General features: G+C 37.8%; 2 protein-coding genes across 4 annotated transcripts; one reads left to right on the top strand and one right to left on the bottom strand.

Annotated features, from left to right (window-relative positions):
- Positions 1 to 1710: 1710 nt before the first annotated feature.
- On the bottom strand, positions 1711 to 12488 carry LOC108682874 (heme-binding protein 2). 3 transcript variants are annotated; one of them, XM_018172121.1, is made up of 5 exons: positions 12227 to 12488; positions 4986 to 5077; positions 4618 to 4747; positions 4059 to 4236; positions 1711 to 3497 (listed from the first exon to the last, which is right to left on the bottom strand). In XM_018172121.1, the coding sequence occupies exons 1-5, from the start codon at positions 12360 to 12362 to the stop codon at positions 3296 to 3298; spliced, it is 738 nt and encodes a 245-aa protein (XP_018027610.1). In that variant the 5' UTR covers positions 12363 to 12488; the 3' UTR covers positions 1711 to 3295. The 3 variants fall into 3 exon arrangements, with proteins under 3 accessions (XP_018027610.1, XP_018027611.1, XP_018027612.1); XM_018172122.2 differs by lacking the exon at positions 12227 to 12488 and adding an exon at positions 6764 to 6854; XM_018172123.2 differs by lacking the exon at positions 12227 to 12488 and adding an exon at positions 6760 to 6854.
- On the top strand, positions 11292 to 21141 carry LOC108682875 (apolipoprotein D). Its single transcript, XM_018172124.2, has 5 exons — positions 11292 to 11511; positions 19010 to 19143; positions 19462 to 19556; positions 19848 to 19943; positions 20251 to 21141. Exons 1-5 carry the CDS (start codon positions 11380 to 11382, stop codon positions 20382 to 20384), a joined length of 591 nt encoding a protein of 196 aa, XP_018027613.1. The 5' UTR covers positions 11292 to 11379; the 3' UTR covers positions 20385 to 21141.
- Positions 21142 to 21234: the final 93 nt, after the last annotated feature.

A 21234-nucleotide genomic window follows, 5' to 3' on the forward strand; every position in this document is an offset into this window, starting at 1 on the left:
ACGCAACAATTTGTTTTAAATAAGTGCAAAACAAAATGTTTTGAAACATTCGTAACAAGTCCCACCTACTCGCCACATTGGGTTTAGAACGTGAACGTCGAGGAATTTAGGTTCAGATTCTATAAGAAAACAACACCCACACATGCAAGGTTCGCCTCCTGGTCTATCTCAGCCCGAGTAGTGCTGACAAAAGTTATGAGCGCTTCAAATATTTTCTAAACAAAGTGAATAGGCAGGGTGGCCCAATGGTTACAGTTCAGAGTACAAGGATTGGAGCAGAGAGGCGCGGGTTCGATCCCAGCTCTGTGCGCCAGTTTCTGGTCAGAATCGACAAAGAGGCCGGGCGGTTAAGCACATGCAGCAGAATTGTAGCAGTGAGTTGCGAGTTCGAGACCGCAAAATGCTGTGAAATGTTCTGCGATGTTAAGAATCGGCGACAGATCTACGGCCTACTAAACGCTGATACCGCTATTATTATAATATCATCAAAACGGCCAATAATCGTCATGGTGGATCAAGAGTCGAACAGACCGCTTGGACTAAACGTTGCAGCACTGTTTGGTGCAATCTACTTTAACACTTGTAAAGAATGTAACTGCAACCTAAAGATTATAAGTCTGAATACAGAAAAATAGTAAATAATTTCAATTCAGTAATAAAAAAAATTTCAAATAATTTAAGAGGTAAGGTTTATGTATCCACGTAGAAATCCTCTGTCATTTCTCCCCACCAATAATTTATACTTCGAACTAACGCAATTATTGTCCAGATGTAGTGTATGTTATCATGATAAAGAAAATTTAAGGAGCGATAATCTATGTTTTCTGTAATCATTAAATCATTAATATAAATAATAATTTTGTTTCGTGCATAAAATGTTGAATTCAGGAATTTCTTGCCTCACCTACATTAACTTACAATGGGTACCTCATCAATGAACGTCCGACAGTCGTAAACTGGCCATAATGATGTTTTATAATATGTTTATTTTTACTGAGTATCGACATAAATGTACATAGATCATTGAAGTAGAACGCGTCCCACTCGCGTGTATCGGTTCATCTAGCAATAGCGTATCTGTGGTAAAAAGTTTATGAATGACCTATAGTGAATTATTATCAAGTAATTGTTGAGGTTAGCATAAATTCCCTTGAAGAGCATATCAAGAGTTCCGTGTCCCAGTAGAATTTTCGTGTACAGTGGTCTTCTTTATGCTAAAACTTTAACATTTGCGTCGTGGCATTAGTGAATAAGCTCTACTAAGATGAATTATTTCAAATAAATAAATCCATTTAATCGACTTGCTCTATTTTCCCTCGCTTCAGTTTCATCAGATTACGTGTTAATTCTGATGACATAGCATATAGTCAATTAACTTCCTATTTTGTCCACTATATGACGTTTTTCGGTGTCTCAGCTGGCCAGAAGGCGTTAAATTTAGAGCACTGCCGGCACTGCAACCCTTTTTTTCAGCGCTGTCAGCAGTGCGATCCTTATTCTCAGCGCTGTCAGCAGTGCGATCCTTATTCTCAGCGCTGTCAGCAGTGCGATCCTTATTCCCAGCGCTGTCAGCAGTGCGATCCTTATTCTCAGCGCTGTCAGCAGTGCAATCCTTATTCTCAGCGCTGTCAGCAGTGCGATGCAATTTATCAGCACTGCTAGCACCGTGATGCTATTTTTAATATTTCAGGGAGTAATAAACAAGTAACATAACCGTCAACTCAAATTTTACTAAATGGTCTAATGAATTTGTCCTGGTAAATAGATTTGGGATGTAAGGAAACGGTGCAAGGCACTTGACCGTGCTTAATGCACGCTTACTTACTTAACCTAACAAATTTATAAACGATGCGTGGAAATTCCAGAACATTTTTCTACGTAGAATATTCATCAGCCTCTATGAGTAGTTACTGTGATAATAAAGTACAATGATCTATAAAAAAATAATTCAATTTCTTATCTAACCCGTCATATAAATATTTTCTCAAAGAATTATTTCCAAGAATAGACATAAAATTCTAAATCTTTTGTCCTTAGTTTTTTTCACTACACCATATAAGCGAACAAAACTTTACGTAAAAATACCCTAGACTTATAGGAAATTTATACGTAATGCAGGGAAACCTTCTCAACTTCTACGTATATTTGTACGCACACTGTCTCAGTGAATCGAGAATTAAAGACAACAATGAGCCGATTGAGTAGAAATCCTCTAAGACATAGAAGTACAAAAATTAAATCCATTACTAAACATTAAAATGTAAATTTACAGATTTTCAGTGAAAACACACATCGATAACCTTTAATCGTGTCTTGGAATATCACAGTCTGACCTATCACGACAGCAATAAGACGGCAATATAAGTAAATAATATATTTTACAATCAAATAAAATACTGGTATGAGATTAGTAACAAATATGAGCGAAAGTGGACACAGAATTACACAAATACGATTGATCAAAAGCGTTTGAAATAAACCTTAACTCCCGATAATTGTTATGCTATTAGAAATTGCAGTTGCATATCTACAATTTCCAGTCGCTAAGACATTGCATTCCCCCGAGGAACGTTTATCCAGCTCTGGTCAAATGAATTGATAGGTTTAAACTATTGGAATTTATTAGCTTAGGTTTAAACTATTTATTGAAGCCCCGAGATTCATCGGAATAGCATTTTTTTATTAGAATTAAACATCACATTCAAACTTTAAAAGTGCACTAGAATGTGCACGAATAACTTGCCGTCTTAGGTCCCACATTTATTGTGCGTGTAAATTCACATATCTTCTGGCATAAAAAATACAGAGTGAATTATCCATGAGAAGTATTTTTCTAATGAGATTCGGACTTAAACTTATAAGAACTAAACTTTACTATGCATATCAGGATTTCTGGAATTCTTCTCACTTAAGTATCAGGAGAACAAACCAGCAGTTTTTCTCGGTAAAATAGTATCATTGATCTCAGTATGCCTGTATTATCGGTGGTCTCTGTATGCCTCCAGTATCAGTAGTCCCTGTGTACCAGTAGTATCAGTTGTCTCTGTATGCGTGTAGTATCAGTCGTCTCTGGGTGTCCACAGTATCAGACCAGAGCATTTTTTGCTGAGCTTAATTTTCAATGTGCAATCTTTGCGTTAATACGAGTGAGCAAAAAAATCGTAAACCAGCCTAACCAATGACGTGATGCCATATATAATCTCTGAAAAGGAGACAAAAATTTATTGACGGTCACCCTCAGCCATCTCTATGGCAACTCTGTTGAACGCACTGATGGTACAATTCAATCAAATCTTCACTCTGAAGGACTGGCAGGTTTAGACTTTTTAATGAACCATATTTCGTTTCTGCGGTTTATGGGTTTAAAAGGTGGATCGTAGCCAACCACGTAGTAATGAGTGAAGTCCACGTCCGTTTCCCCCGCCGCCTGGAGAAGCTCGGCCAGTTCTTTGGCTTCCTTGGCCACGGCTTCGTCAGGGGCGTAGCCACCGAATCGCCTGTGAAACGTATTATTTGAACGGCAAACTGCATTAAGATAGCGGTCAGTTTTAAAACATATTTCAAAAACAGGCAATTTGAATGAGAAAATACATAAAAAAGCTCTCAGTGTCTTATGTTTTGTAAAGCATTTTTCGTTATAATTTTCAACTTCAACTCAATCTTCTGAACTTTATTTCCTTAATGAAAAAAAATTATTTCACACCCGTCAAGTTCAACTAAGTTGACGTTCAACTCCAACGTATAAGTGAAAAACCAAATACCTGTCATGGAGCTTAACAAACTCAGTGGTTATACAGTTCAGAATACCAGGATTGGAGCAGCAAGCTATTGGTTCGATCCCAGCTCTGTGCGATAGTTCTGGTCAAATCGGCGAGCATCCCGAGCGGTTAGGCACGGCAAGATTGGAACTGTGAATTGCGAGTTCGAGACCAGCAACAAGCTGAGAATGTTCTGCGACGTTAAGAATTGGCGACAGGTGTGACGGCCTAGTCATCGCTGGCACCGCTGTATTATTATACTGGTAATACACTTAGAAAATCAGGAGGCCAACGGCGCACCTGGTGAGGACGGTGAGCTCAGGCCGCTCCTGCACGAAGACGTCAGGACCTCCGTTGGGGGGGCTGCTCTGGTGCTCCTCTGGCACGAAGAAGCTCATGGTGAAGGTGGAGGCACATGTGGGGCCGGCGCCAGGCTCGATGTATGTCGCCACGGGCGTCGTCATGTCCATGCGAAGGTCTGTAATGTGATACGTTTAAAGTTACGTGATAAAAAATAACCTTAGAAGAAATTAAACGAGTAAAAATAAAAAATAAAAGAAATCCTAACAAATCGTGATAGAGTTTCGGCAAATCAATTGCCTTGCACTCGACAACCGAAATCAAAATTATACGATGAGCCTGATAGAAAAGAAAGTTTTCACTCCAAGAAGACCTCAGGGAAAAATCATCGCCAGTACGGTTCAGAGCGTATTCTAAAACATTGTGCAATATATCATAAAAATTTCATTCTGCGATTGTTGGTATGTAACATTGAGGACCCAAAGAAGAGCTGTAAGATGAAGCATGACAGTAACATAGAAGCTCTATAAAGAGCTTTAATTTTAAACGTGACACTCACTGAGTTCGTTCTTGCCGGAGATGTAGTTGAAGAGTTTACGAAACATGGGCGATACGAGACTATCACGCTCCGGCCCCTGCATGGTGGTGCAAGCCCATTTACGTGCAGGGTACACTCGCTCCTCGTACCCCTGCCGTATTGATACTCTTGGTCAATCATTAAATGGAAGCTGCTTTCAGCGGCTTCTCAGAAGATTTTTGAGAAAAGTCCAGCTCATGAATCAGCGAGTAAATAACAGGTAGGAATAATTGACCAGTACACGTCCCATACAAATGCGAACTTCAACCACTTTCCACAAGATGAAACATTCGATAATTTAAATTGATCAATTATCATGAAAATAAAGAAAACTTGACGGAGACGCACACCTCCTTCTCCGCCGTGACTGTGAAGGGCGCCGTCTCAACGTCCCCCAGCAGCGCTTTGATGCCCTTAACCAGACCTGCCATGCCGCCTTTATCTGCACGCCGAGACATCATTACTGACGTGAAGACATGATACGTATCTCTCTGCACGCTGCGCGAGGCATCATTACTGACGTGAATATGTCATGTACATGAAGAGAAAACTCAGAACAGGCATGCATAATTGTATAGAGGCTACATGCTCATTGTTCATACACAAATAAATGACAGAACAACATAAAATTTCGGTTCAGTGCTACAGGAATCAATTAGATACAGAGCAGACTATTTGAGCCTTGTTTCATCGAGAGGCGAAAGAACTTGAAAGCAAGATGAAAAGAATTAATCCCATTTTACCCACATATCAGTGTGTTACACAAGGTCACGTAAACAAAAAAATGTCACTTTTCCGGTTAGCTAGAAGCACGAGAGCGAATCAACACGACAGTGCCCAACACATCAACTATAGATAACATAATATAGTCATAAAAAGCAATGCCTCACTCAAGAAAAAGATCGACAACGAAGCCGCACGTCCGTCACCCAGTCAATCCTCAGTCGCGTTTTGATAACGAACAAAAGAAGTATAGCCAAATTCGGATTCCTAATAAAAGCTTTAGTTATCATAATAAACTTTTACGCTTCTTATTTATAATAGTCAGATTATCTATGAAAATTGTAGAAAACCCATGGACTATCGACTCCAACACTTTAGCATCGATTTTTGTTTTGATTTCCCGCCCTTGGTTGATGTTTAAAAAAATTAAATTCTGCTCCTAATTTTATAGTTGATGAAAATACTAGCGCAACTAGTATTGTTGACTAATGGTGATAAACGCCAACCAAATAAATAAGTTTAAATTAATTAATAGAAGCTGGGATTAGGTCCGGGTAGCTATAGCATTCAACAAGTTGAAGCGATTATAACACGTAGCAATACCGAACAACCCCGGGGGCTCGCGTGATCAGTGTCCTTGGAATAAAAATGTTGAAAGGGATGCCTTGTCAGAATGAAAACAAATTTAAAGCTTAATTCTGAGCCGGATGATAAGAGGTAGGTACCTTTAATAATAGCCAAATCAGAGTAATAGCTAAATCAGATAACTTTTATAATAAACTCATAGACGTTATAATTTTGCATACCGCAACTACTTCAACAAAGCAGATAAGTTTTAAACATGGAGAGAAAGCTGATGATTCCCTCTATTTTCAGTTCATTATCATATTTATGTTCATCATGATGATCATCACTCATTACATAACATATAGTCATTCGTCGTAAATTGCGTAACCTTTTTTATAATAAATACTTAAGATTGACTTTCAAGTAGATGTCCGAATTCTGATGTAGCAGTTGGTAGCTCTCGGACTCTGTCCATTGTCTTGGCAATTACGTAACGATTGGAAGATATGATTCAGCATTAAAAACGTAATTACAACTGTATAGCTTTATATGGTTCACAAGAAGGCCCGTGATATCCTAATCTAACAAGCAATATATTTTGAAAACCAAAAACACAAGGCAGCTGACCTAACATTTTCATTGTAATTCCAAAAAAAACGTCTTCCAAGCGCGGTGTGTGTGCCACTATACAAACATAAGTTCCTGTCACATAAAATATTAACCAAGTATCGGTTTTGTGTTTAAAATACTTATATGATTCTTATCATTAAATTTAACACACATAAATTGAATATACGTGAACCATTTTATAAATGACACGCATATTGACATTACCCACTGGTGATTGGATTCGGACAAAGAAATAGAGCCGAGAGGAAGAGCGACGTCAAGTTTACAGCGTGGCCACTCGTTCAACACTGAGCCTTCACGACGGAGTACGGACGGGTGGGCCGGGCCCGGGTGGCTTCGGGTGGAGGTGTTAGAATAGAATAGAAGTGTCGGCGTTGAAGACATAGGCCCATGGCCTGTTGCCGATTCTTGAACTTTTCGTGACGTGATTCACAAGGGATCCGGCCTTTGGAACCCGATCTTTCCATAACTGACGATTACGGACGGGTGGGCCAGGCCCGGGTGGCTTCGGGTGGAGAGGTGTTGATGCAGCGGATTCGTGTGAATATTGACAGAGTCTTTGTCATGAAAGCTGAGTACACTGTACATCGAATTCTGCACTCGGAAACTTGGTCAAATAACAAAAAATCTTCCAGAACATGTTGCACTAGTTTGGAGTTGATTGCAGATCAGTTGGAAAATGAACAATAGAGAGTTAAAAGTATTAAACAATTTCATTATTCAAGTGGAATTATTGCTGGTTAGTTTATTATACAATAATATTGTACGTTAAATTTTACAGCAATATTTATGCAAGTAGAAAGTCAATGTTGGCATAAGTCACCTGGCAGCTGGCAAGGAAATCTTACACCTAAGATCTCAATAAAAAGATGTACACCGCTGTAGGTTGAGAACATAAAATCACACCCTAGTCATTTAACAATTAAACGTATAAAGAAGAACAAGAGTTTTTTAATCGTTCCTGCCAGGATACAAACAAGGATATGGAAATTAGCAAAAACTTCTTTTCAAGATAGGCAATGCCAGGAGGAAATCCAGTTTCCGGCGACAGGATGCAAGAAGGCAAGAACAATAATTGAGTTAAGAAAGAAGGACATTTAAGTATAATAATTTGGCCATAAACTTTAGGCTTTCTGAAGAAAAAATTGTGTGGAATTTAAATGTTACTATCAAGTTTGAATCATCAATGTTTTGAGGCATCCAGATCGCTGCCGTCATCAGCAGTTGAGGTGAGCACCGCCATTAGACTACGGATTTATGCGACGTTTTATTCATGCTCGGCATGTATCACGTCTGATCTGAGAAAAAAATTATAAATAAATTATATAAATTATATCCAAGTCTATCGACTAATTTTTCATTGAACGTCGTTGACAGCATTACACATTATGCGTATCATTCCAGCACAATATTGCATCCAGAGCTGGGCAGCGCTACTTTGAAATGTAGCGGCCGCTACCGCTACCGCTACATGCTCTAAAATCTAAATGTAGCGGGCGCTACCGCTACCGCTACAATTGCTTAAATGTAGCGCCGCTACCGCTACCGCTACTGAAAATGTAGCGGCCGCTACATGTAGACGTTCATGTTTCATAGCCAAGGGCTGAGCGATTACCGTCTCGAACCACTCCTGGACCACACGCAGCAAGCCATTAAACTATTTAGTGTGACGAACACTGTACAATAATCCCCAACCTATAGCGGGAGTTACGTTCCAGACCTCGGCCAAGATAGCTGAAATCCGGGACGGGGAATTGATCGACTGATAGTATTTATTGAAGTATATATATAGTATATAATTGCTGACTAAGTTTTTATTGCTTTAAATCATTATAAACTCTTCCCACACTCTTACTGTCGATCGACTGCCTCAGAAACCTACGAACAAGCGAAGAACCGCGACAAGTGAGGCGCGACATGACGAGGGATTACTGTATAATGTATATGGATCATATGGATCACAAAGCACCACATTTACGGCTGATTATCGACATTACGCATGGAGTGACGGTCGGAAATCTTGTCTGAGCACATTCCAGCTTCTTCGTGTGTATGATTATCATACTCGTAAAGCCCTGCACATATTTCTGTTTTTTTTTTCGTGTATGTACGTATATGATCATAATCATAAGGGTGTAACTGAATTGTTAGTCTGAATAGTTAGTGATGGCTGGATGATGGTGAGCATCTCAATGATGTCAAATCCATTAATTTGCAGCAGACCTTTTCTGAAGCTGTTTTAATGTTGATTTAGAGCGTGCATATTTTGGGTGAGGCTACATATAACTTCAGATGTTCATTACAAGCAGTTATATATTCTTTATATTATTTAAAACAATAAATGGCATGCGTGATTGCATAATTCAACACTGATTAGTTACTCTTCATAATATTATTAGTGATATCAAATTGTTCCAGTGGCCCACTCTATTGTTTTTGCTAACAACATGATATTTCTGAAATATTTTAATGCGAGTCAGTTTCTCAGGAAAGATTTTCACTTATTTCAATCACATCTGCTGCCTCGCACCTTCCGAGATCTGTTATCACTCATTTATTGCGTCACGCTAACGAATTTAAATCTAACTAGCTCTTTTAGATCATATCCAAACATATATTTTTAAATACAATCATGTAGTATCATTCTTAATTCTACGGTCGAATTAGGGCAGCATTCAATGCCTCTACGCCAATAACAGTTTGGGAAAATTTTCAGCACTCGATGACCTCATTAATTCATCATAAAATAATCTAATGGTTACATTGAACAGCTTAGTATACTTCATTCAACTTGAATGATAACGCTGCGTTTGAATGAACTCTGCTTTCCCTAATGCTAAAATACTTTCGCTCGGTTCAGTTTCCCCAAGACTGTCCATTATGCTAATGGTTTTTGTGAGAAAATTGCACAACTGTCGAAAGCGGCGCTTTCGCTCCTGAAACATCCAGGGGAAAGTTTATCGTGTAATCATATGATCATCATGAAACTTATTATAACACTTTCTGTTTTTTAATGTTGAATATTAGAATGAGACAGATATTTTAAACATTGTAGAGTTATTTTGGATTCGTTCAGCTCCAAAAGAATTTGCAAAAGTAACGTTATGGAAACATTTGACAAAAAATCGATTTTATCAACATCTAGCTTAAGGATCAAATGATTCTTCAAAATTCGATAGAATGATAAAGATAATTTTAACGGGGCTGGCAAAAACGCTTATCACATAGTAATTAAAATTTATTAATTAAATCTACTAATCCATTTGTGCCGATGATGGATTATTATTATGCGTATATCTAATTGAAATTATCATGGACTAATTAATTTCAACGATAAATCTCTCCAGCCATGAAATATTCGAAGGCTGCCAGTGCAAATGAAGCAGCAGGCGGAAGTGTCCCGACGACGCGACAAATCTGACGCCGGTTGCGCTCTGATCGCTGGTGATTACGCCCACGCACGGCGCTTGCGTAACCCGATGGCGCTCAGTGCGTACGCAGCCATTGCAATGGGAACGATCAAGCGTTCATCTCTACCTACAATGATACGCTATATTTATAATATTCATCACGCCCTAAATTTGTCTTCAAGTTATAATGGATCCAGATGGGTTTATATGAACAGACATGACGAAAAAATTGTTAAGAGACAAAAAAATTAATGTTTCTAAGATAAAAGAAGAAAATATTTAATGAACGGTCAGTGAGATTTTGCGGGCGGCATTCAAACTCAAAAATCTATGAAAGAAAATTTATGCATTTTTGTAATAATTCACTTAGAATATAGTCACTATATGCACATGTTCGAATTACTCTGTCAATTGATTATTATACAATTTATTATCCTTAATCACCCAAAAAGTATGAACTACCTACAATTACAAATAATGCTCACATGAGGCGCGACTAATCGACAAGGGTTGCATGCGATGCGAAAAACAAACAAAATGCAACGAAAAGCCGGAAGCTTTTCAGGTGGACAAACCCAGCCTACAGAGAGCGCCGGAAATGTGTCGACATTCTATAGAAATTAGCAGCCTGTGCAAGTCTGCAAACGAAAATCAATTTAAATTCGCTAACAAATTGGAGGCTCGTTTAATTCTATACAGCACTACGCCTAACGCACACAGTGATTCGGCAGCGTTTGATATGTCAGGTGTGACGCAATTGAAAATCTGAGGGCTTTGCCGGTAGTGAAACAATGCACAATTAAATCGAGCACCGCGATCAGCAGATAATGTTTGATAGTTGCAATCAACATTACGAAAAGCAGATGCATTATTGTCGTTTTATCAGTGCATAAAAAAGTATTTCAATTAGATTTTTTGAATTTGATCATTTCTTATAAAGTTTGGGTATTGATCTTTAGTAAGCTGCACATTTTTAATGAAGACGTGGCTGCTGAACTCACCTTTACGAATCTTTGGTTTTAAAGCGTGATTTAAGCATCGATAAACAAACTATATTCATGATTTTGTCATCGAAAAAGCTCTCACGACGACGGAGATTTCAGACCGTCAACTTAAAAAATAACTCAGTACTCACTGCAGTGAGTGACAGAGAGCGCATTTTCTCGTCGACGAAAACGTGAAGTCACGGACGGGCATGACGTGCGAGTCGCGAACGGACTTGACGAACGCTATAACGTTTTTTTTTCCATATATGAGAAAATGCGCTAAAAATTAATGACCATTTCGTAATTTTCATAATAAAATATGAGGCCACGTCAATTTCAGGCGAACGCACGGGACCAGTTTTGTCGCCGAAAATAGTGAGAGTTTAAATTAAGTCAAAAAAATATTGACTCGTACGACGGGACTAGCGATGGTCATGCCGGCACCCAAGACGAGCCTCGCACTGCTGCTGGCGCTGCTCGTTGCTCAGGGGGCGTCGCAGGTCCTCTTCGGGGGCGCCTGCCCCCCACTCAAGCCCATGACCTACTTCGAGCCCAACCAGGTGAGTCAGAGAGTCAGAGAAAACTTTTAGGTTCTACAGAAAAGTCGTTAACATATTAAAAATTTCTATGGTAACCTTATTTCTGATCTAACGACGTCAACGAAAATATTGTTCGATGTGATGAAAAACTAATAAAAAAAGTTGTCAAGAAAACCATATTTTCTAGTCTTCAATCAAACCTGTTTAAAATAATGAATTATACCAACCGATCCTTATTTTACACAGAATGTATACTTATTAAAGCTCATTAATTTTGCTTTCCGTTCAATGAAATCCGTGAAATTGTATTTTCTATTTCCACGAAACTTCTGTTTATCAAAGATACGATTAGTTTTCTACAGACAATTGTTTTTTCTCTTATGATGAAAATACTCCTGATTTCAGATTGACATTATGATTTTGGTATCCCTGTCAATGTGCTTTTAATAAACTTTTATAACCATCCAGGCACATATTTAATTCCATTCAATAAATTTGTACAACATTAAAAATCGCCGGAATTTGAGAGTTTGGTACAACACTGATCAATTAAAATAATGTAAACCGCATTGTCATGCATTTGGAGGTTAGTCGATAAATTTTTTTAACTGATTGCTTCCATCTTGATATATCATCCACTATTCGCAACTTTCGAAAAATTCCCAGCACTTCTAATAAGAGTAGAGTACACTTACTTATTTGTAATGTAATTTCCTTAGCTTTTACATTATCTCACCTGTTTTGTTTGCAGACTCTTTCTGATAATTTTTCTTGTCTACAAAATAAGGAGCCATTTCTTCTGTTGCTAGTGGTGAACGAACTTGCATCTTTGCGTTGCTTAATGCAGGAGGCGAAGTAGACTTGATACTCATCTGTGATGTTTTATTTTATACCAAAATAAATATATTCAAGCACGTGGGAACCTAAGTTATATCTTATATGCTCGAACACACAACCTTATTCGTGCAGTTTGAATTGAAGCTTAGGTAATTTTAGTTTTTCTCTGCGAGTAGAATAGGTCAATTTTGTTAATTTCAAATCTTTGGACCTTAAACGAGCTTAGAATATCGAAGAAAGTGGAAAGTTGCTGCCGACCAATGAAGGGTAGGAGACGTCGTACATGTCATGAATAGTGATGCCACAATTATTTTTATGAGATATTTAATTCCTACAAAACACTTTTTTATAGTTTTTTATTTTATTTTATTTTTAAAGCTAATATTTTGATTGTGTGCTATGTTTATTATTATTTATGTGCTTTTATTATGTACGTATAATATATTATATTTATTATGCATTAACATTCTTGGTTTAATCGAATAATCAGGAACTTCTAGGTTATAAAGGTAATTAATGATAATTAAAATGAGAATGAAATACAATCCATTCAAATGGTTTTCGACTGACGTTAGTCCATACAGTATTTCTGTATTATTATTGGGCTGTGATAATGCAAAATTATGGCATGTTGATCGTGCTTCTGCGTCCACCTCCGCTAATCAGTGTCAGGGTTGCCAGATGGCCTAAAAAACGGCCAAGTCCGCGGACAAAAAAGGCCAATAAGGGCCGATTACTCAATATACGTATACTAGTATTTCTATAGGTTCCGGTGTAAGAATTGCATTTTCCTTTTTTATACTTTTCAAAATTTAATAAGGCCTTGGAATAAGGCAAGCACTGCCATCATAAATTTTAGCCGGCCAACACAATTGAAAAAAACTAAATCGCGGAATTTGTCCGGAAAAAGACCATCTGGCAACCTTGAGACGGTGTTACCGTCGCTATCTGTCCTTGGCAGTGAAGGCGATGTCAAAGTATTAATATAAGTATTATGGTAGACATACATATATCATCATACATATATAATACATGTATGCCGAATATATGTATGATGGTAGCATGAGTGGAGACTGTTGCAGGCGATGACAAGAAAGATGGGTGTGAGTGGACGTAGGTACAGGAGGAATGAGAGATTGCAGGATAAGTGTTACGTGGGTGTTGAGGAGGAGAAGGAAACTGTGGAGCTCTAAATGGTGTAATGTGAGGCGTGGTGGAAAAAGAAATTGCCATGATATAGAATTATAGATTGTTCTCAATGAGGCGGGTGAGAGTAATGGCGGGTGAGGGTCCGTGGAAAAACTTGTGTTGATGTGATGAATGAATTTAAATGCTAGGGAGTTTATACAGCGTGAACAAGTGTAGTCGACGCAAAAAGACTTTTATAGAGAGGTGGTGGATGGCATGAATAGTGATGCCACAATAATTTCATTGCATCATTGCAATGATGCAATGGTGATTGGCGACGGAACATGTATAAATAACTTAGCCCTACCGTTAACCGATAACTTCACTTTATACCCTCTACTTTAAGAGGATGTTAACACTTTACATAGTACGTAATATTTTAGCCAGATATATTTGATCCTTCAGAGAGGTGAGATGACAGAGAATTTCGAGTATATAACTGACATGCGTGGCTGACTTGAAGCCTCCTCTATCCGCATTCCAATTCGGGCATAGAATTGAATGCGGGGAAATTTCAGCTTCCCACCATGAATGCTTTCTTCGTATGGGTGAAATTGGCAAAGCAAATGACAAGCAATTTCATTAGCAAAACTTCTCTCAGAGATTTTTTCATGATGCCTAACGTTGTCTTCTCTCGTATGTCATATTAAGCACCAGGAGTAACACTGTTCCAAAACATTGACTTCAGCACAGTAATCACAACATTAGTCTCAATTTTGCTCCATCTGTCACATCCACCTATTGCCATCGTTAATAGGTTTTAACATGATATCTCAGTAGGAAGTGTTATAATTTTATTTCTTCATTTGAAAAATCCAAGTTTCCATGATTTCTCGATTTATTCCATTTGTCAACGACGTTCTTAAATTTAATATTGATAGTTATTTCGATTCTAAAACTGAGAGTATCACTTAAAAAGTGAGAAAATATTACATGGTATATGCACTTTTATGCACTTAAATGACTTTTTCTACCATTAAATTATTAATATACACTTTTCGTATATTTTTAGTCAAATGACTAATATTAGAGAGAAAAGTGTTTATTTTTATTTAAGAGCCATATGTTTTTAACGTTTTTTAGCTATATTAAGTCGAGAAAAACGTTTAATGGTTCAGTGCCTAGATTTTCTCGAAGCTAGAGAAGATTAAATTATGCCAATCGCAAAACCGTAATGAAAGTCGAGATAATACTTATTATAGAAATCAGCTTCTCAAGGTTTAAACTAAAATATATAATGCTCTGAGCACTGTTGGCAATTTCTGAAACAACTATTTGTTGAAATGTTTAAAAAACTTCTTATAAGTTTTAAGTGAAATTTAAGTGAAACAATAACCTTCCATAAAATTTGCGTAACATGCAGCGCGTGAACAAGTCTGGCTTCTTTCGGTCAATAAAAACCTCGCACAACAAACGCATAAACGACCAAAACACAGCTGCTTATTCATTCGTTATAGACCCGAGTTATTAATTCTCTACAGACTATCCACAAAGGCATGGATACATCAGTCAGTCCATAGCGACGGTAGCCCGACAGGCAGAAAAATTACGAACAGCCATGCAAAAACCCCGCTTCTTTATTGCTCTGCAAGCGCGCTACTCACAGACGGTCAATCATGATCAGCATGGTTTTTCGGCACTGGCCGAAAAATAAAAAATAAATATTTTTACTGTGCATTCGTGTACTCTTGGCTGAATGAACATTAATTTGCTGTATACTTAGGCAGAAAATTTTAAACTCAAATTGGGGCTTATCAAGTTTACCGAATTTTACCTTTTAAGATTTTTCGACTGCGAATGTTGTTTTTTAGGACTTTTCGACTGCGAATGTTTTTATTTCCGTTTTCGAATGTTGCTCATTGATTAATTTTGAAATTACGATCTTAGCCTCGATGAACCCGGAAGTGGAGGAACTACAGTATTCCAGGGCGAGGTTATGAGGTGAAGACAGACCCATCATAATCAGTGCGTGGGGGGGAGGGGGAGGTAGCTGGTGGGTGTCTGCGACCATGCATAGGGGTCATGATGGTTCAAGCGTATTGACAAGTCAAATAAAATACCCTACGTATTTGACTACTAAAAGCTCCCCAAACGTATTAGGTCAAAAAGTGGGAGCTTTATAATAAAAGCGATTGTCAAAAATTGTCACATTTTACGGTCTGTTTTTTTTTTTATTGTTCAATATTGAACTGAAGCTTTCAAAGATTCAAACGTCACGTGTGATGAAAAACGAGTTCTTTACAACAACAGCAGATATTGTGTTTAGTGTTGGGGCACCGGTGAGCAATCATAGCATTTTCCAAAGGCGAAAACTCTACACAAAAAATAAAAGTGGTTAGCGTATGATTGTGGAGGCTAGTGAAACATACGCAAAAGAAGTACGAGTGGTACGTAAAATGAATAAGAATAATGATAAAATATTTTGCGCGCTCAGTGTAAAATGAGAACGCGTGCAGAAGCGGTATTCTGTACGTCACGACTGTCATGCGCACCTGCACTCTCTTATCATTGTTCACAATGAAATTTAATATATTAAAAATGTCGACATGTCAAGTCAAGCAGCAGTGTAATATGAAAGTAGATTTACATTCATAACAAAAATTCATCGCTAAGAGAAATGATTTGTGGTGTAACGAATTCTGATATTGAAAATTCCAAATATTCATCAACAATCATTTCAGTAATAATTAATTATAAAAAATAAAACATTTCATTACACTGTAAAACTTGACTCTTTGCCACTAAGATGGTGTAACGCTTTAGAAGGATAGAACAATGAACTTTAACAATTTTAGCATATATTCAAATCTTTAATTCGTTGATTTGATATTAAAATTGATTAAATAAATGTGACTTTTTAAAATGTAAATTTGAAAAATTCAAGAAGTCTTTTCTTCGAAGAAAATTTTATTTGTGTAGTTATGATCGATCTACCGTGAACATGAGAAAGAACTGCAATGCGCTTCACTGCACTCCGCGACGCGAACACGATACCATCACCGGATGCTGGCGACTAGTGAACACATGGTGCAAGTTGCCGATACTGGGCCAGCATTTGAGCTGCACAAACACTATAGCGAACCTTTGTGAGCCCAGGATTACGTTTCAAATTCCTATATACTCAGTCATCAATAAGAGCTATTTATCTCAATAGCTAAAAATTCATAAAGATTCAGAAAGTAACCACATTTCCACAACCAATTAGCGATTTTTTGTTTAAATCTCGGAATTCTTCAGGATTCTCCGAAGAAATATTAATTCGTCATTAATTCAGTGACGATTCACTAATTGCCTCAACGTGGGGCCTCAAATTAAATATGGTAAATCTAAAACTACAGAACAGGATAGAGCCATGTTTTTATCGGGCTTCTCCTTATATTTATTATGATTTGCGCAGCAATGAGCAATTCAAGTATCTTGCACATCAACATAACCAAACACATAGTTTGCGCTGCAACGAACATATTTCAGTCAAGTGTTTTGTATACGAGTCTATTACGCATGAGATTTGTGTTACAATGAGTATAAATCAGTCGATTATCGGGCGTATCAGCAATTCCATGCATTTGACTTACTTTGTTTAGACTTAAGAATTAGCTGCTGCTGGAGCACAGACAAAGACATAATTGTATCAGTGAACATTATTCTGTTAGTCCGCGGTCAGAACAGCAGCCAAACAGAACGAAAATTTATCCTTTGGTCAAAGTCTAAATCGACATCACGTGCAACTTTAGATAATTAATATCGGACAGTAGTGTACCAGGTAGCTCGATATCTCGACCAGTGTACATAGAGCGTCTAATGGATGCAGGGCATTAGATGTAATGTATTCATTTGAATAATGCAAGAATAAAGACTTGTGAATATAAGTAGACTGGAGCGAATAGTTGCACCATTCTAGCTATCATTCGCAACTTTATTTCTATCATCATTCACATCATTTGCAGCATTATTTACAACATAATTTACACCATCATTCATAACATGTTTTACACTAACATTTCCTCTTCATTCGTCACTAACATTTCCTCTTCATTCGTCACAAGATTTGCACATATGAATATGGATCATCTGCAAATTCGAACATGAATGATATCATTCGCAACTTCATTTGCACTTTCATTTGTAACATTATTCATAACATTACTATCACCATCACTAGCATAATTTCGTTTTTGGTCAGCGACAGGGGCAAATTGCTAAAAAAAATGGGAAAAATTGTTGAAAAAGACTCGCTATATCTTTTTTTTATGGTTTGAAGGTTTTAATAGTGGAGCGCTTTGTTCAGGAAAAAATTGATGGAACCGATGTGAAATCTCCAATACGAAAGCGAACCTCGGAACACTAATGCTTGATTTAATTTAAGCTGTTAACATGTTTCAGCTGGGTTTTACCAGCAAGCCGAAGCTCATTCACTTCGAAATCTTGGTTCTCATCTCTTCTGCTCGGCACATATTTCAAGGTTAACCAAGAGCACGAACAGTGCTAAAAATCTCAAAGAATTTCTCGCTACTCGAGCAATTCTCATCAGTAGTTTTAATGACATCAAGGCCCTGATTTCACGCCACCTCTTCAAATCACTTCGAAAACTCAGAGGTTACTGTTGGTGCCGAGACGCACGATCCTCGCACATACCCATTCAACTCCACGGTTGAACAGCCACTGACGACAACCGTCGTGGTGACAGTCAATCAGGCATTTTTAGTTTTGGTCAGCTGTGCCAAACCAGCCTCAGGATCTGCCAAACATTATGAAACATATCATTTAGTTCGTCATAAATAAGGTATGACGATCTTCATATGCAGCACACGGAATAGTTTTTCAGTCTTCATCATTGTGCATTGCTCTATCTCGATGCGCTAAAAAAGCAAGTAAACGTTAAAAAAATGCGAGATTGATGCAGTGCGTTGCGGCTGAGAGACACACGCAGAGCATTTGAATTTCTCGATTCGATAATCGGTGAAAGTTCTAATGTTGAACGATTTCAACTCTCATACCTATATATTATACAGTCATTCTAAACGCATCTCAAGGTAACTCGTGTGAAGATAATGCTGTCGTGCAAAAAAATTAAGATGATGAGCTCATTAATATGACGGAACTCGAACGAGCGTCGCCAACTATTCAGATTTTACTAATATCCAGAGAAAATCTTAGCTACAGAAGAATTTGCATTTTTTACGTTAAATTCACGCATGTGTCTGGGCAAATTCGAGTTCTCATTAACGTGCATTTATTAAACAAGAGTGGCTTGTTTTGATTTTATTCGAATTTAAACAGTATTGTACCGGATTCAATATGGTACCTTTTAGAAATTTATTCAAATTTGTAACGACTACTGTCGCTTTGTCGTCAGTTCTCGCCTCAATAGCTTTTGGTTAACTGTCAACAATTTATGGTATTGCTTCTCATTTTCTTAAGGAGTTCCAGCTTAAATATTTCATTCCTTTTCCCGAAGAAGTTTCAACGTTCATTGATATCCTCACTTTTTCAGTTTCTGGGCCGGTGGTTCGAAATCGCTCGCTTCTTCGTGAGCTATGAAGGACTCGCAGGCTCGTGCTGGGTGGAAAACTACTACTTCGCGCCCAAGCGCGGCCACTTCACGGTGCTCGAGTGGAAAGATCACCTGTTAGTATGTTCATCATATCTTACTATCGCACAAAAAAATACATATCAATATTATAAAAAATTAATGCCAGCCATTAATAATTAGATAGTGCATCTGTATGAAAATAGTATTTGTGTTATTCTCTATGGAGGGTGAGCGTGAGTCTCTATGCCACTGCTAGTGAATAATGAATTAATAACGCGTTCACCACATGCAAATAGGACTTCTTCAACGTGAGTAAGTACCGAGTTTTCATGTACTTTAGGCCATTTAACCTGCTGCCTTCATTATCATAACTTTGGAAATTACCACAGTTTAGACTCAATAATTTTCTACAGGACAGGGAGAATTCGCAATATAGAAAACGGCATCGTTCATGACAATAAACAGCAGGGACTGATACGTTACGAACTTCAGCGACCAAACTTGCCTTGTGAGTACCCACAGAGAATTTATTTCCTAGTTCAGAATAAATTATGCTTAACTAAACATAATGGTAATTTATCACCCAAGAGCAGTTCAGAGTAATTTTTTTTCTTCTACTGAAACGCTTGCCGCCAATGACCCTGGGCAAATATTACTTGCCTTGAATATTTTTCTAATTATTTGCAAATTCTTTATTACTAGGTTGCACTCTCTTAAGACCCATCGGTGCAAAAACATTTCATGATATGCAAAATTATTAAACAAAAAAATAAATTCCAAGTGACATAATCTCTGCCAGTCTTGCGAGGCCACTACCTGATCCTAGCAACGGACTACAGGCGCTATGCTCTGGCATGGCAGTGCGAAGACTTGCCACTAGGGGTCGCCCACACAGGTTAGCCGATATTATCAATATTATTATCAAAATATTTTTATTATTATTAATCTTTATAATCTCAATATTACTCTTCTTTTGAACAGCCTATGGCATGTAGTAGACGACAGGATAGTTTCAGGGGGGTCGGGATATATGTACATCGTACGGGGAGCTGTACTTTTCTTGTCGACATTAACACCTCCGAGGAATTTCTAATCAATGTATAAGTATAGATTTGGCATGCTGAATAGCAGGCTGCAAAATATTTCAAGCAAGTTTTCAAGCTCTTCAATGTTATTTATTGACCTCTTCTGTGTTTATTCAGAGATCCTGTGGTTCCTTTCGAAGGACCAATTCCCAGATCCGACCGTGACGCAGAAGGTCCTAGAGCTTACCAAGAAATTTGGACTCAACCCCAGCCACTTTGAATTTCAAAACAGGAAGGGATGTCCGCATTAGAATTCTCCTCCCATTATTCGGACGTCCAAACTCGATGGATTTTAAGACAGGAAACAGCACGAGTTAATTTTCATTAGGTTAAATTGTTTAGTCATAAGTCAAGATTCGCATTTCTTGCTGAGGCAATAAAATGCTCTGTCTGAAAAGAAATAGAATCATACAAGAAGTCCTCGTAAAGATTCCGAATAGAGCGCCAGTTCATAAATTTTCAACTCCGTTCAGTCCTATTAAATCTCAAGAAATGTTAGTAAATGAAGAATATGGCCACATACCTCTAATGAAGTCTCAGAGTTCCTCAATCCGACAGTTGATATTCGATGAAAATGGCTGCAGACGTTGAGTTAAATGGGATGAAATTTGTGCACTGTATTACAATGCAAGAACTCAAGCCAAGTCGACAATCCTCGTGCCATGTGCACACCAATGGCCTTCTCGTGAACATGTTGGGAGTTGATATCCGGTACATGTGGCTAGAGCTAAGTTTTGAACATAAAAAAACTCGACTGGTGTACCTAAATTTGGGTACTAATTTTGGCTTACGTGAGCAGCTCTACGTAAATGCTTTGTCTTAGGCTCTTAGTTTGCCTCGCTTGTACCAGCAGTCTGTTCCTCAATAGGTTCTCTGAGCTGCGTGTTCAATCTTACAAGTTCACCCGCAAACTAAGAATCTAACGTTAGGGCTTCGTTATGTTACCACTAATTTATTCAGACGATTCCAAATGTTTTCAACATGAATCTAATAAAATAAGCAATTTTCTAAGGCTTTTAAAATCTGACCCACTTTGAGACTCCAGAGAGATGCGACGTTCGCACCTCAAAGAACCTGAAAACTCACAAACGTATATAAAAC

This window comes from Hyalella azteca, unplaced genomic scaffold, assembly GCF_000764305.2.
Source record: "Hyalella azteca isolate HAZT.00-mixed unplaced genomic scaffold, Hazt_2.0.2 contig15854, whole genome shotgun sequence".
Classification (NCBI taxonomy): domain Eukaryota; kingdom Metazoa; phylum Arthropoda; class Malacostraca; order Amphipoda; family Hyalellidae; genus Hyalella; species Hyalella azteca.

Bases quoted from the DNA above. Each gene is read 5' to 3' on its own strand.
- LOC108682875 (XM_018172124.2), top strand. From the start codon at position 11,380: ATGGTCATGCCGGCACCCAAGACGAGCCTCGCACTGCTGCTGGCGCTG. The intron at 11,512-19,009 runs GTGAGTCAGAGA...TCACTTTTTCAG, and splicing joins CCTACTTCGAGCCCAACCAG to TTTCTGGGCCGGTGGTTCGA. The intron at 19,944-20,250 runs GTTAGCCGATAT...GTGTTTATTCAG, and splicing joins ACTAGGGGTCGCCCACACAG to AGATCCTGTGGTTCCTTTCG.
- LOC108682874 (XM_018172121.1), bottom strand. From the start codon at position 12,362: ATGAGTATCAAGTCTACTTCGCCTCCTGCATTAAGCAACGCAAAGATG. The intron at 5,078-12,226 runs GTGAGATAATGT...CTCGGCGTGCAG, and splicing joins AGAGTCTGCAAACAAAACAG to ATAAAGGCGGCATGGCAGGT. The intron at 3,498-4,058 runs GTGCGCCGTTGG...TACGTTTCACAG, and splicing joins GAGCTCACCGTCCTCACCAG to GCGATTCGGTGGCTACGCCC.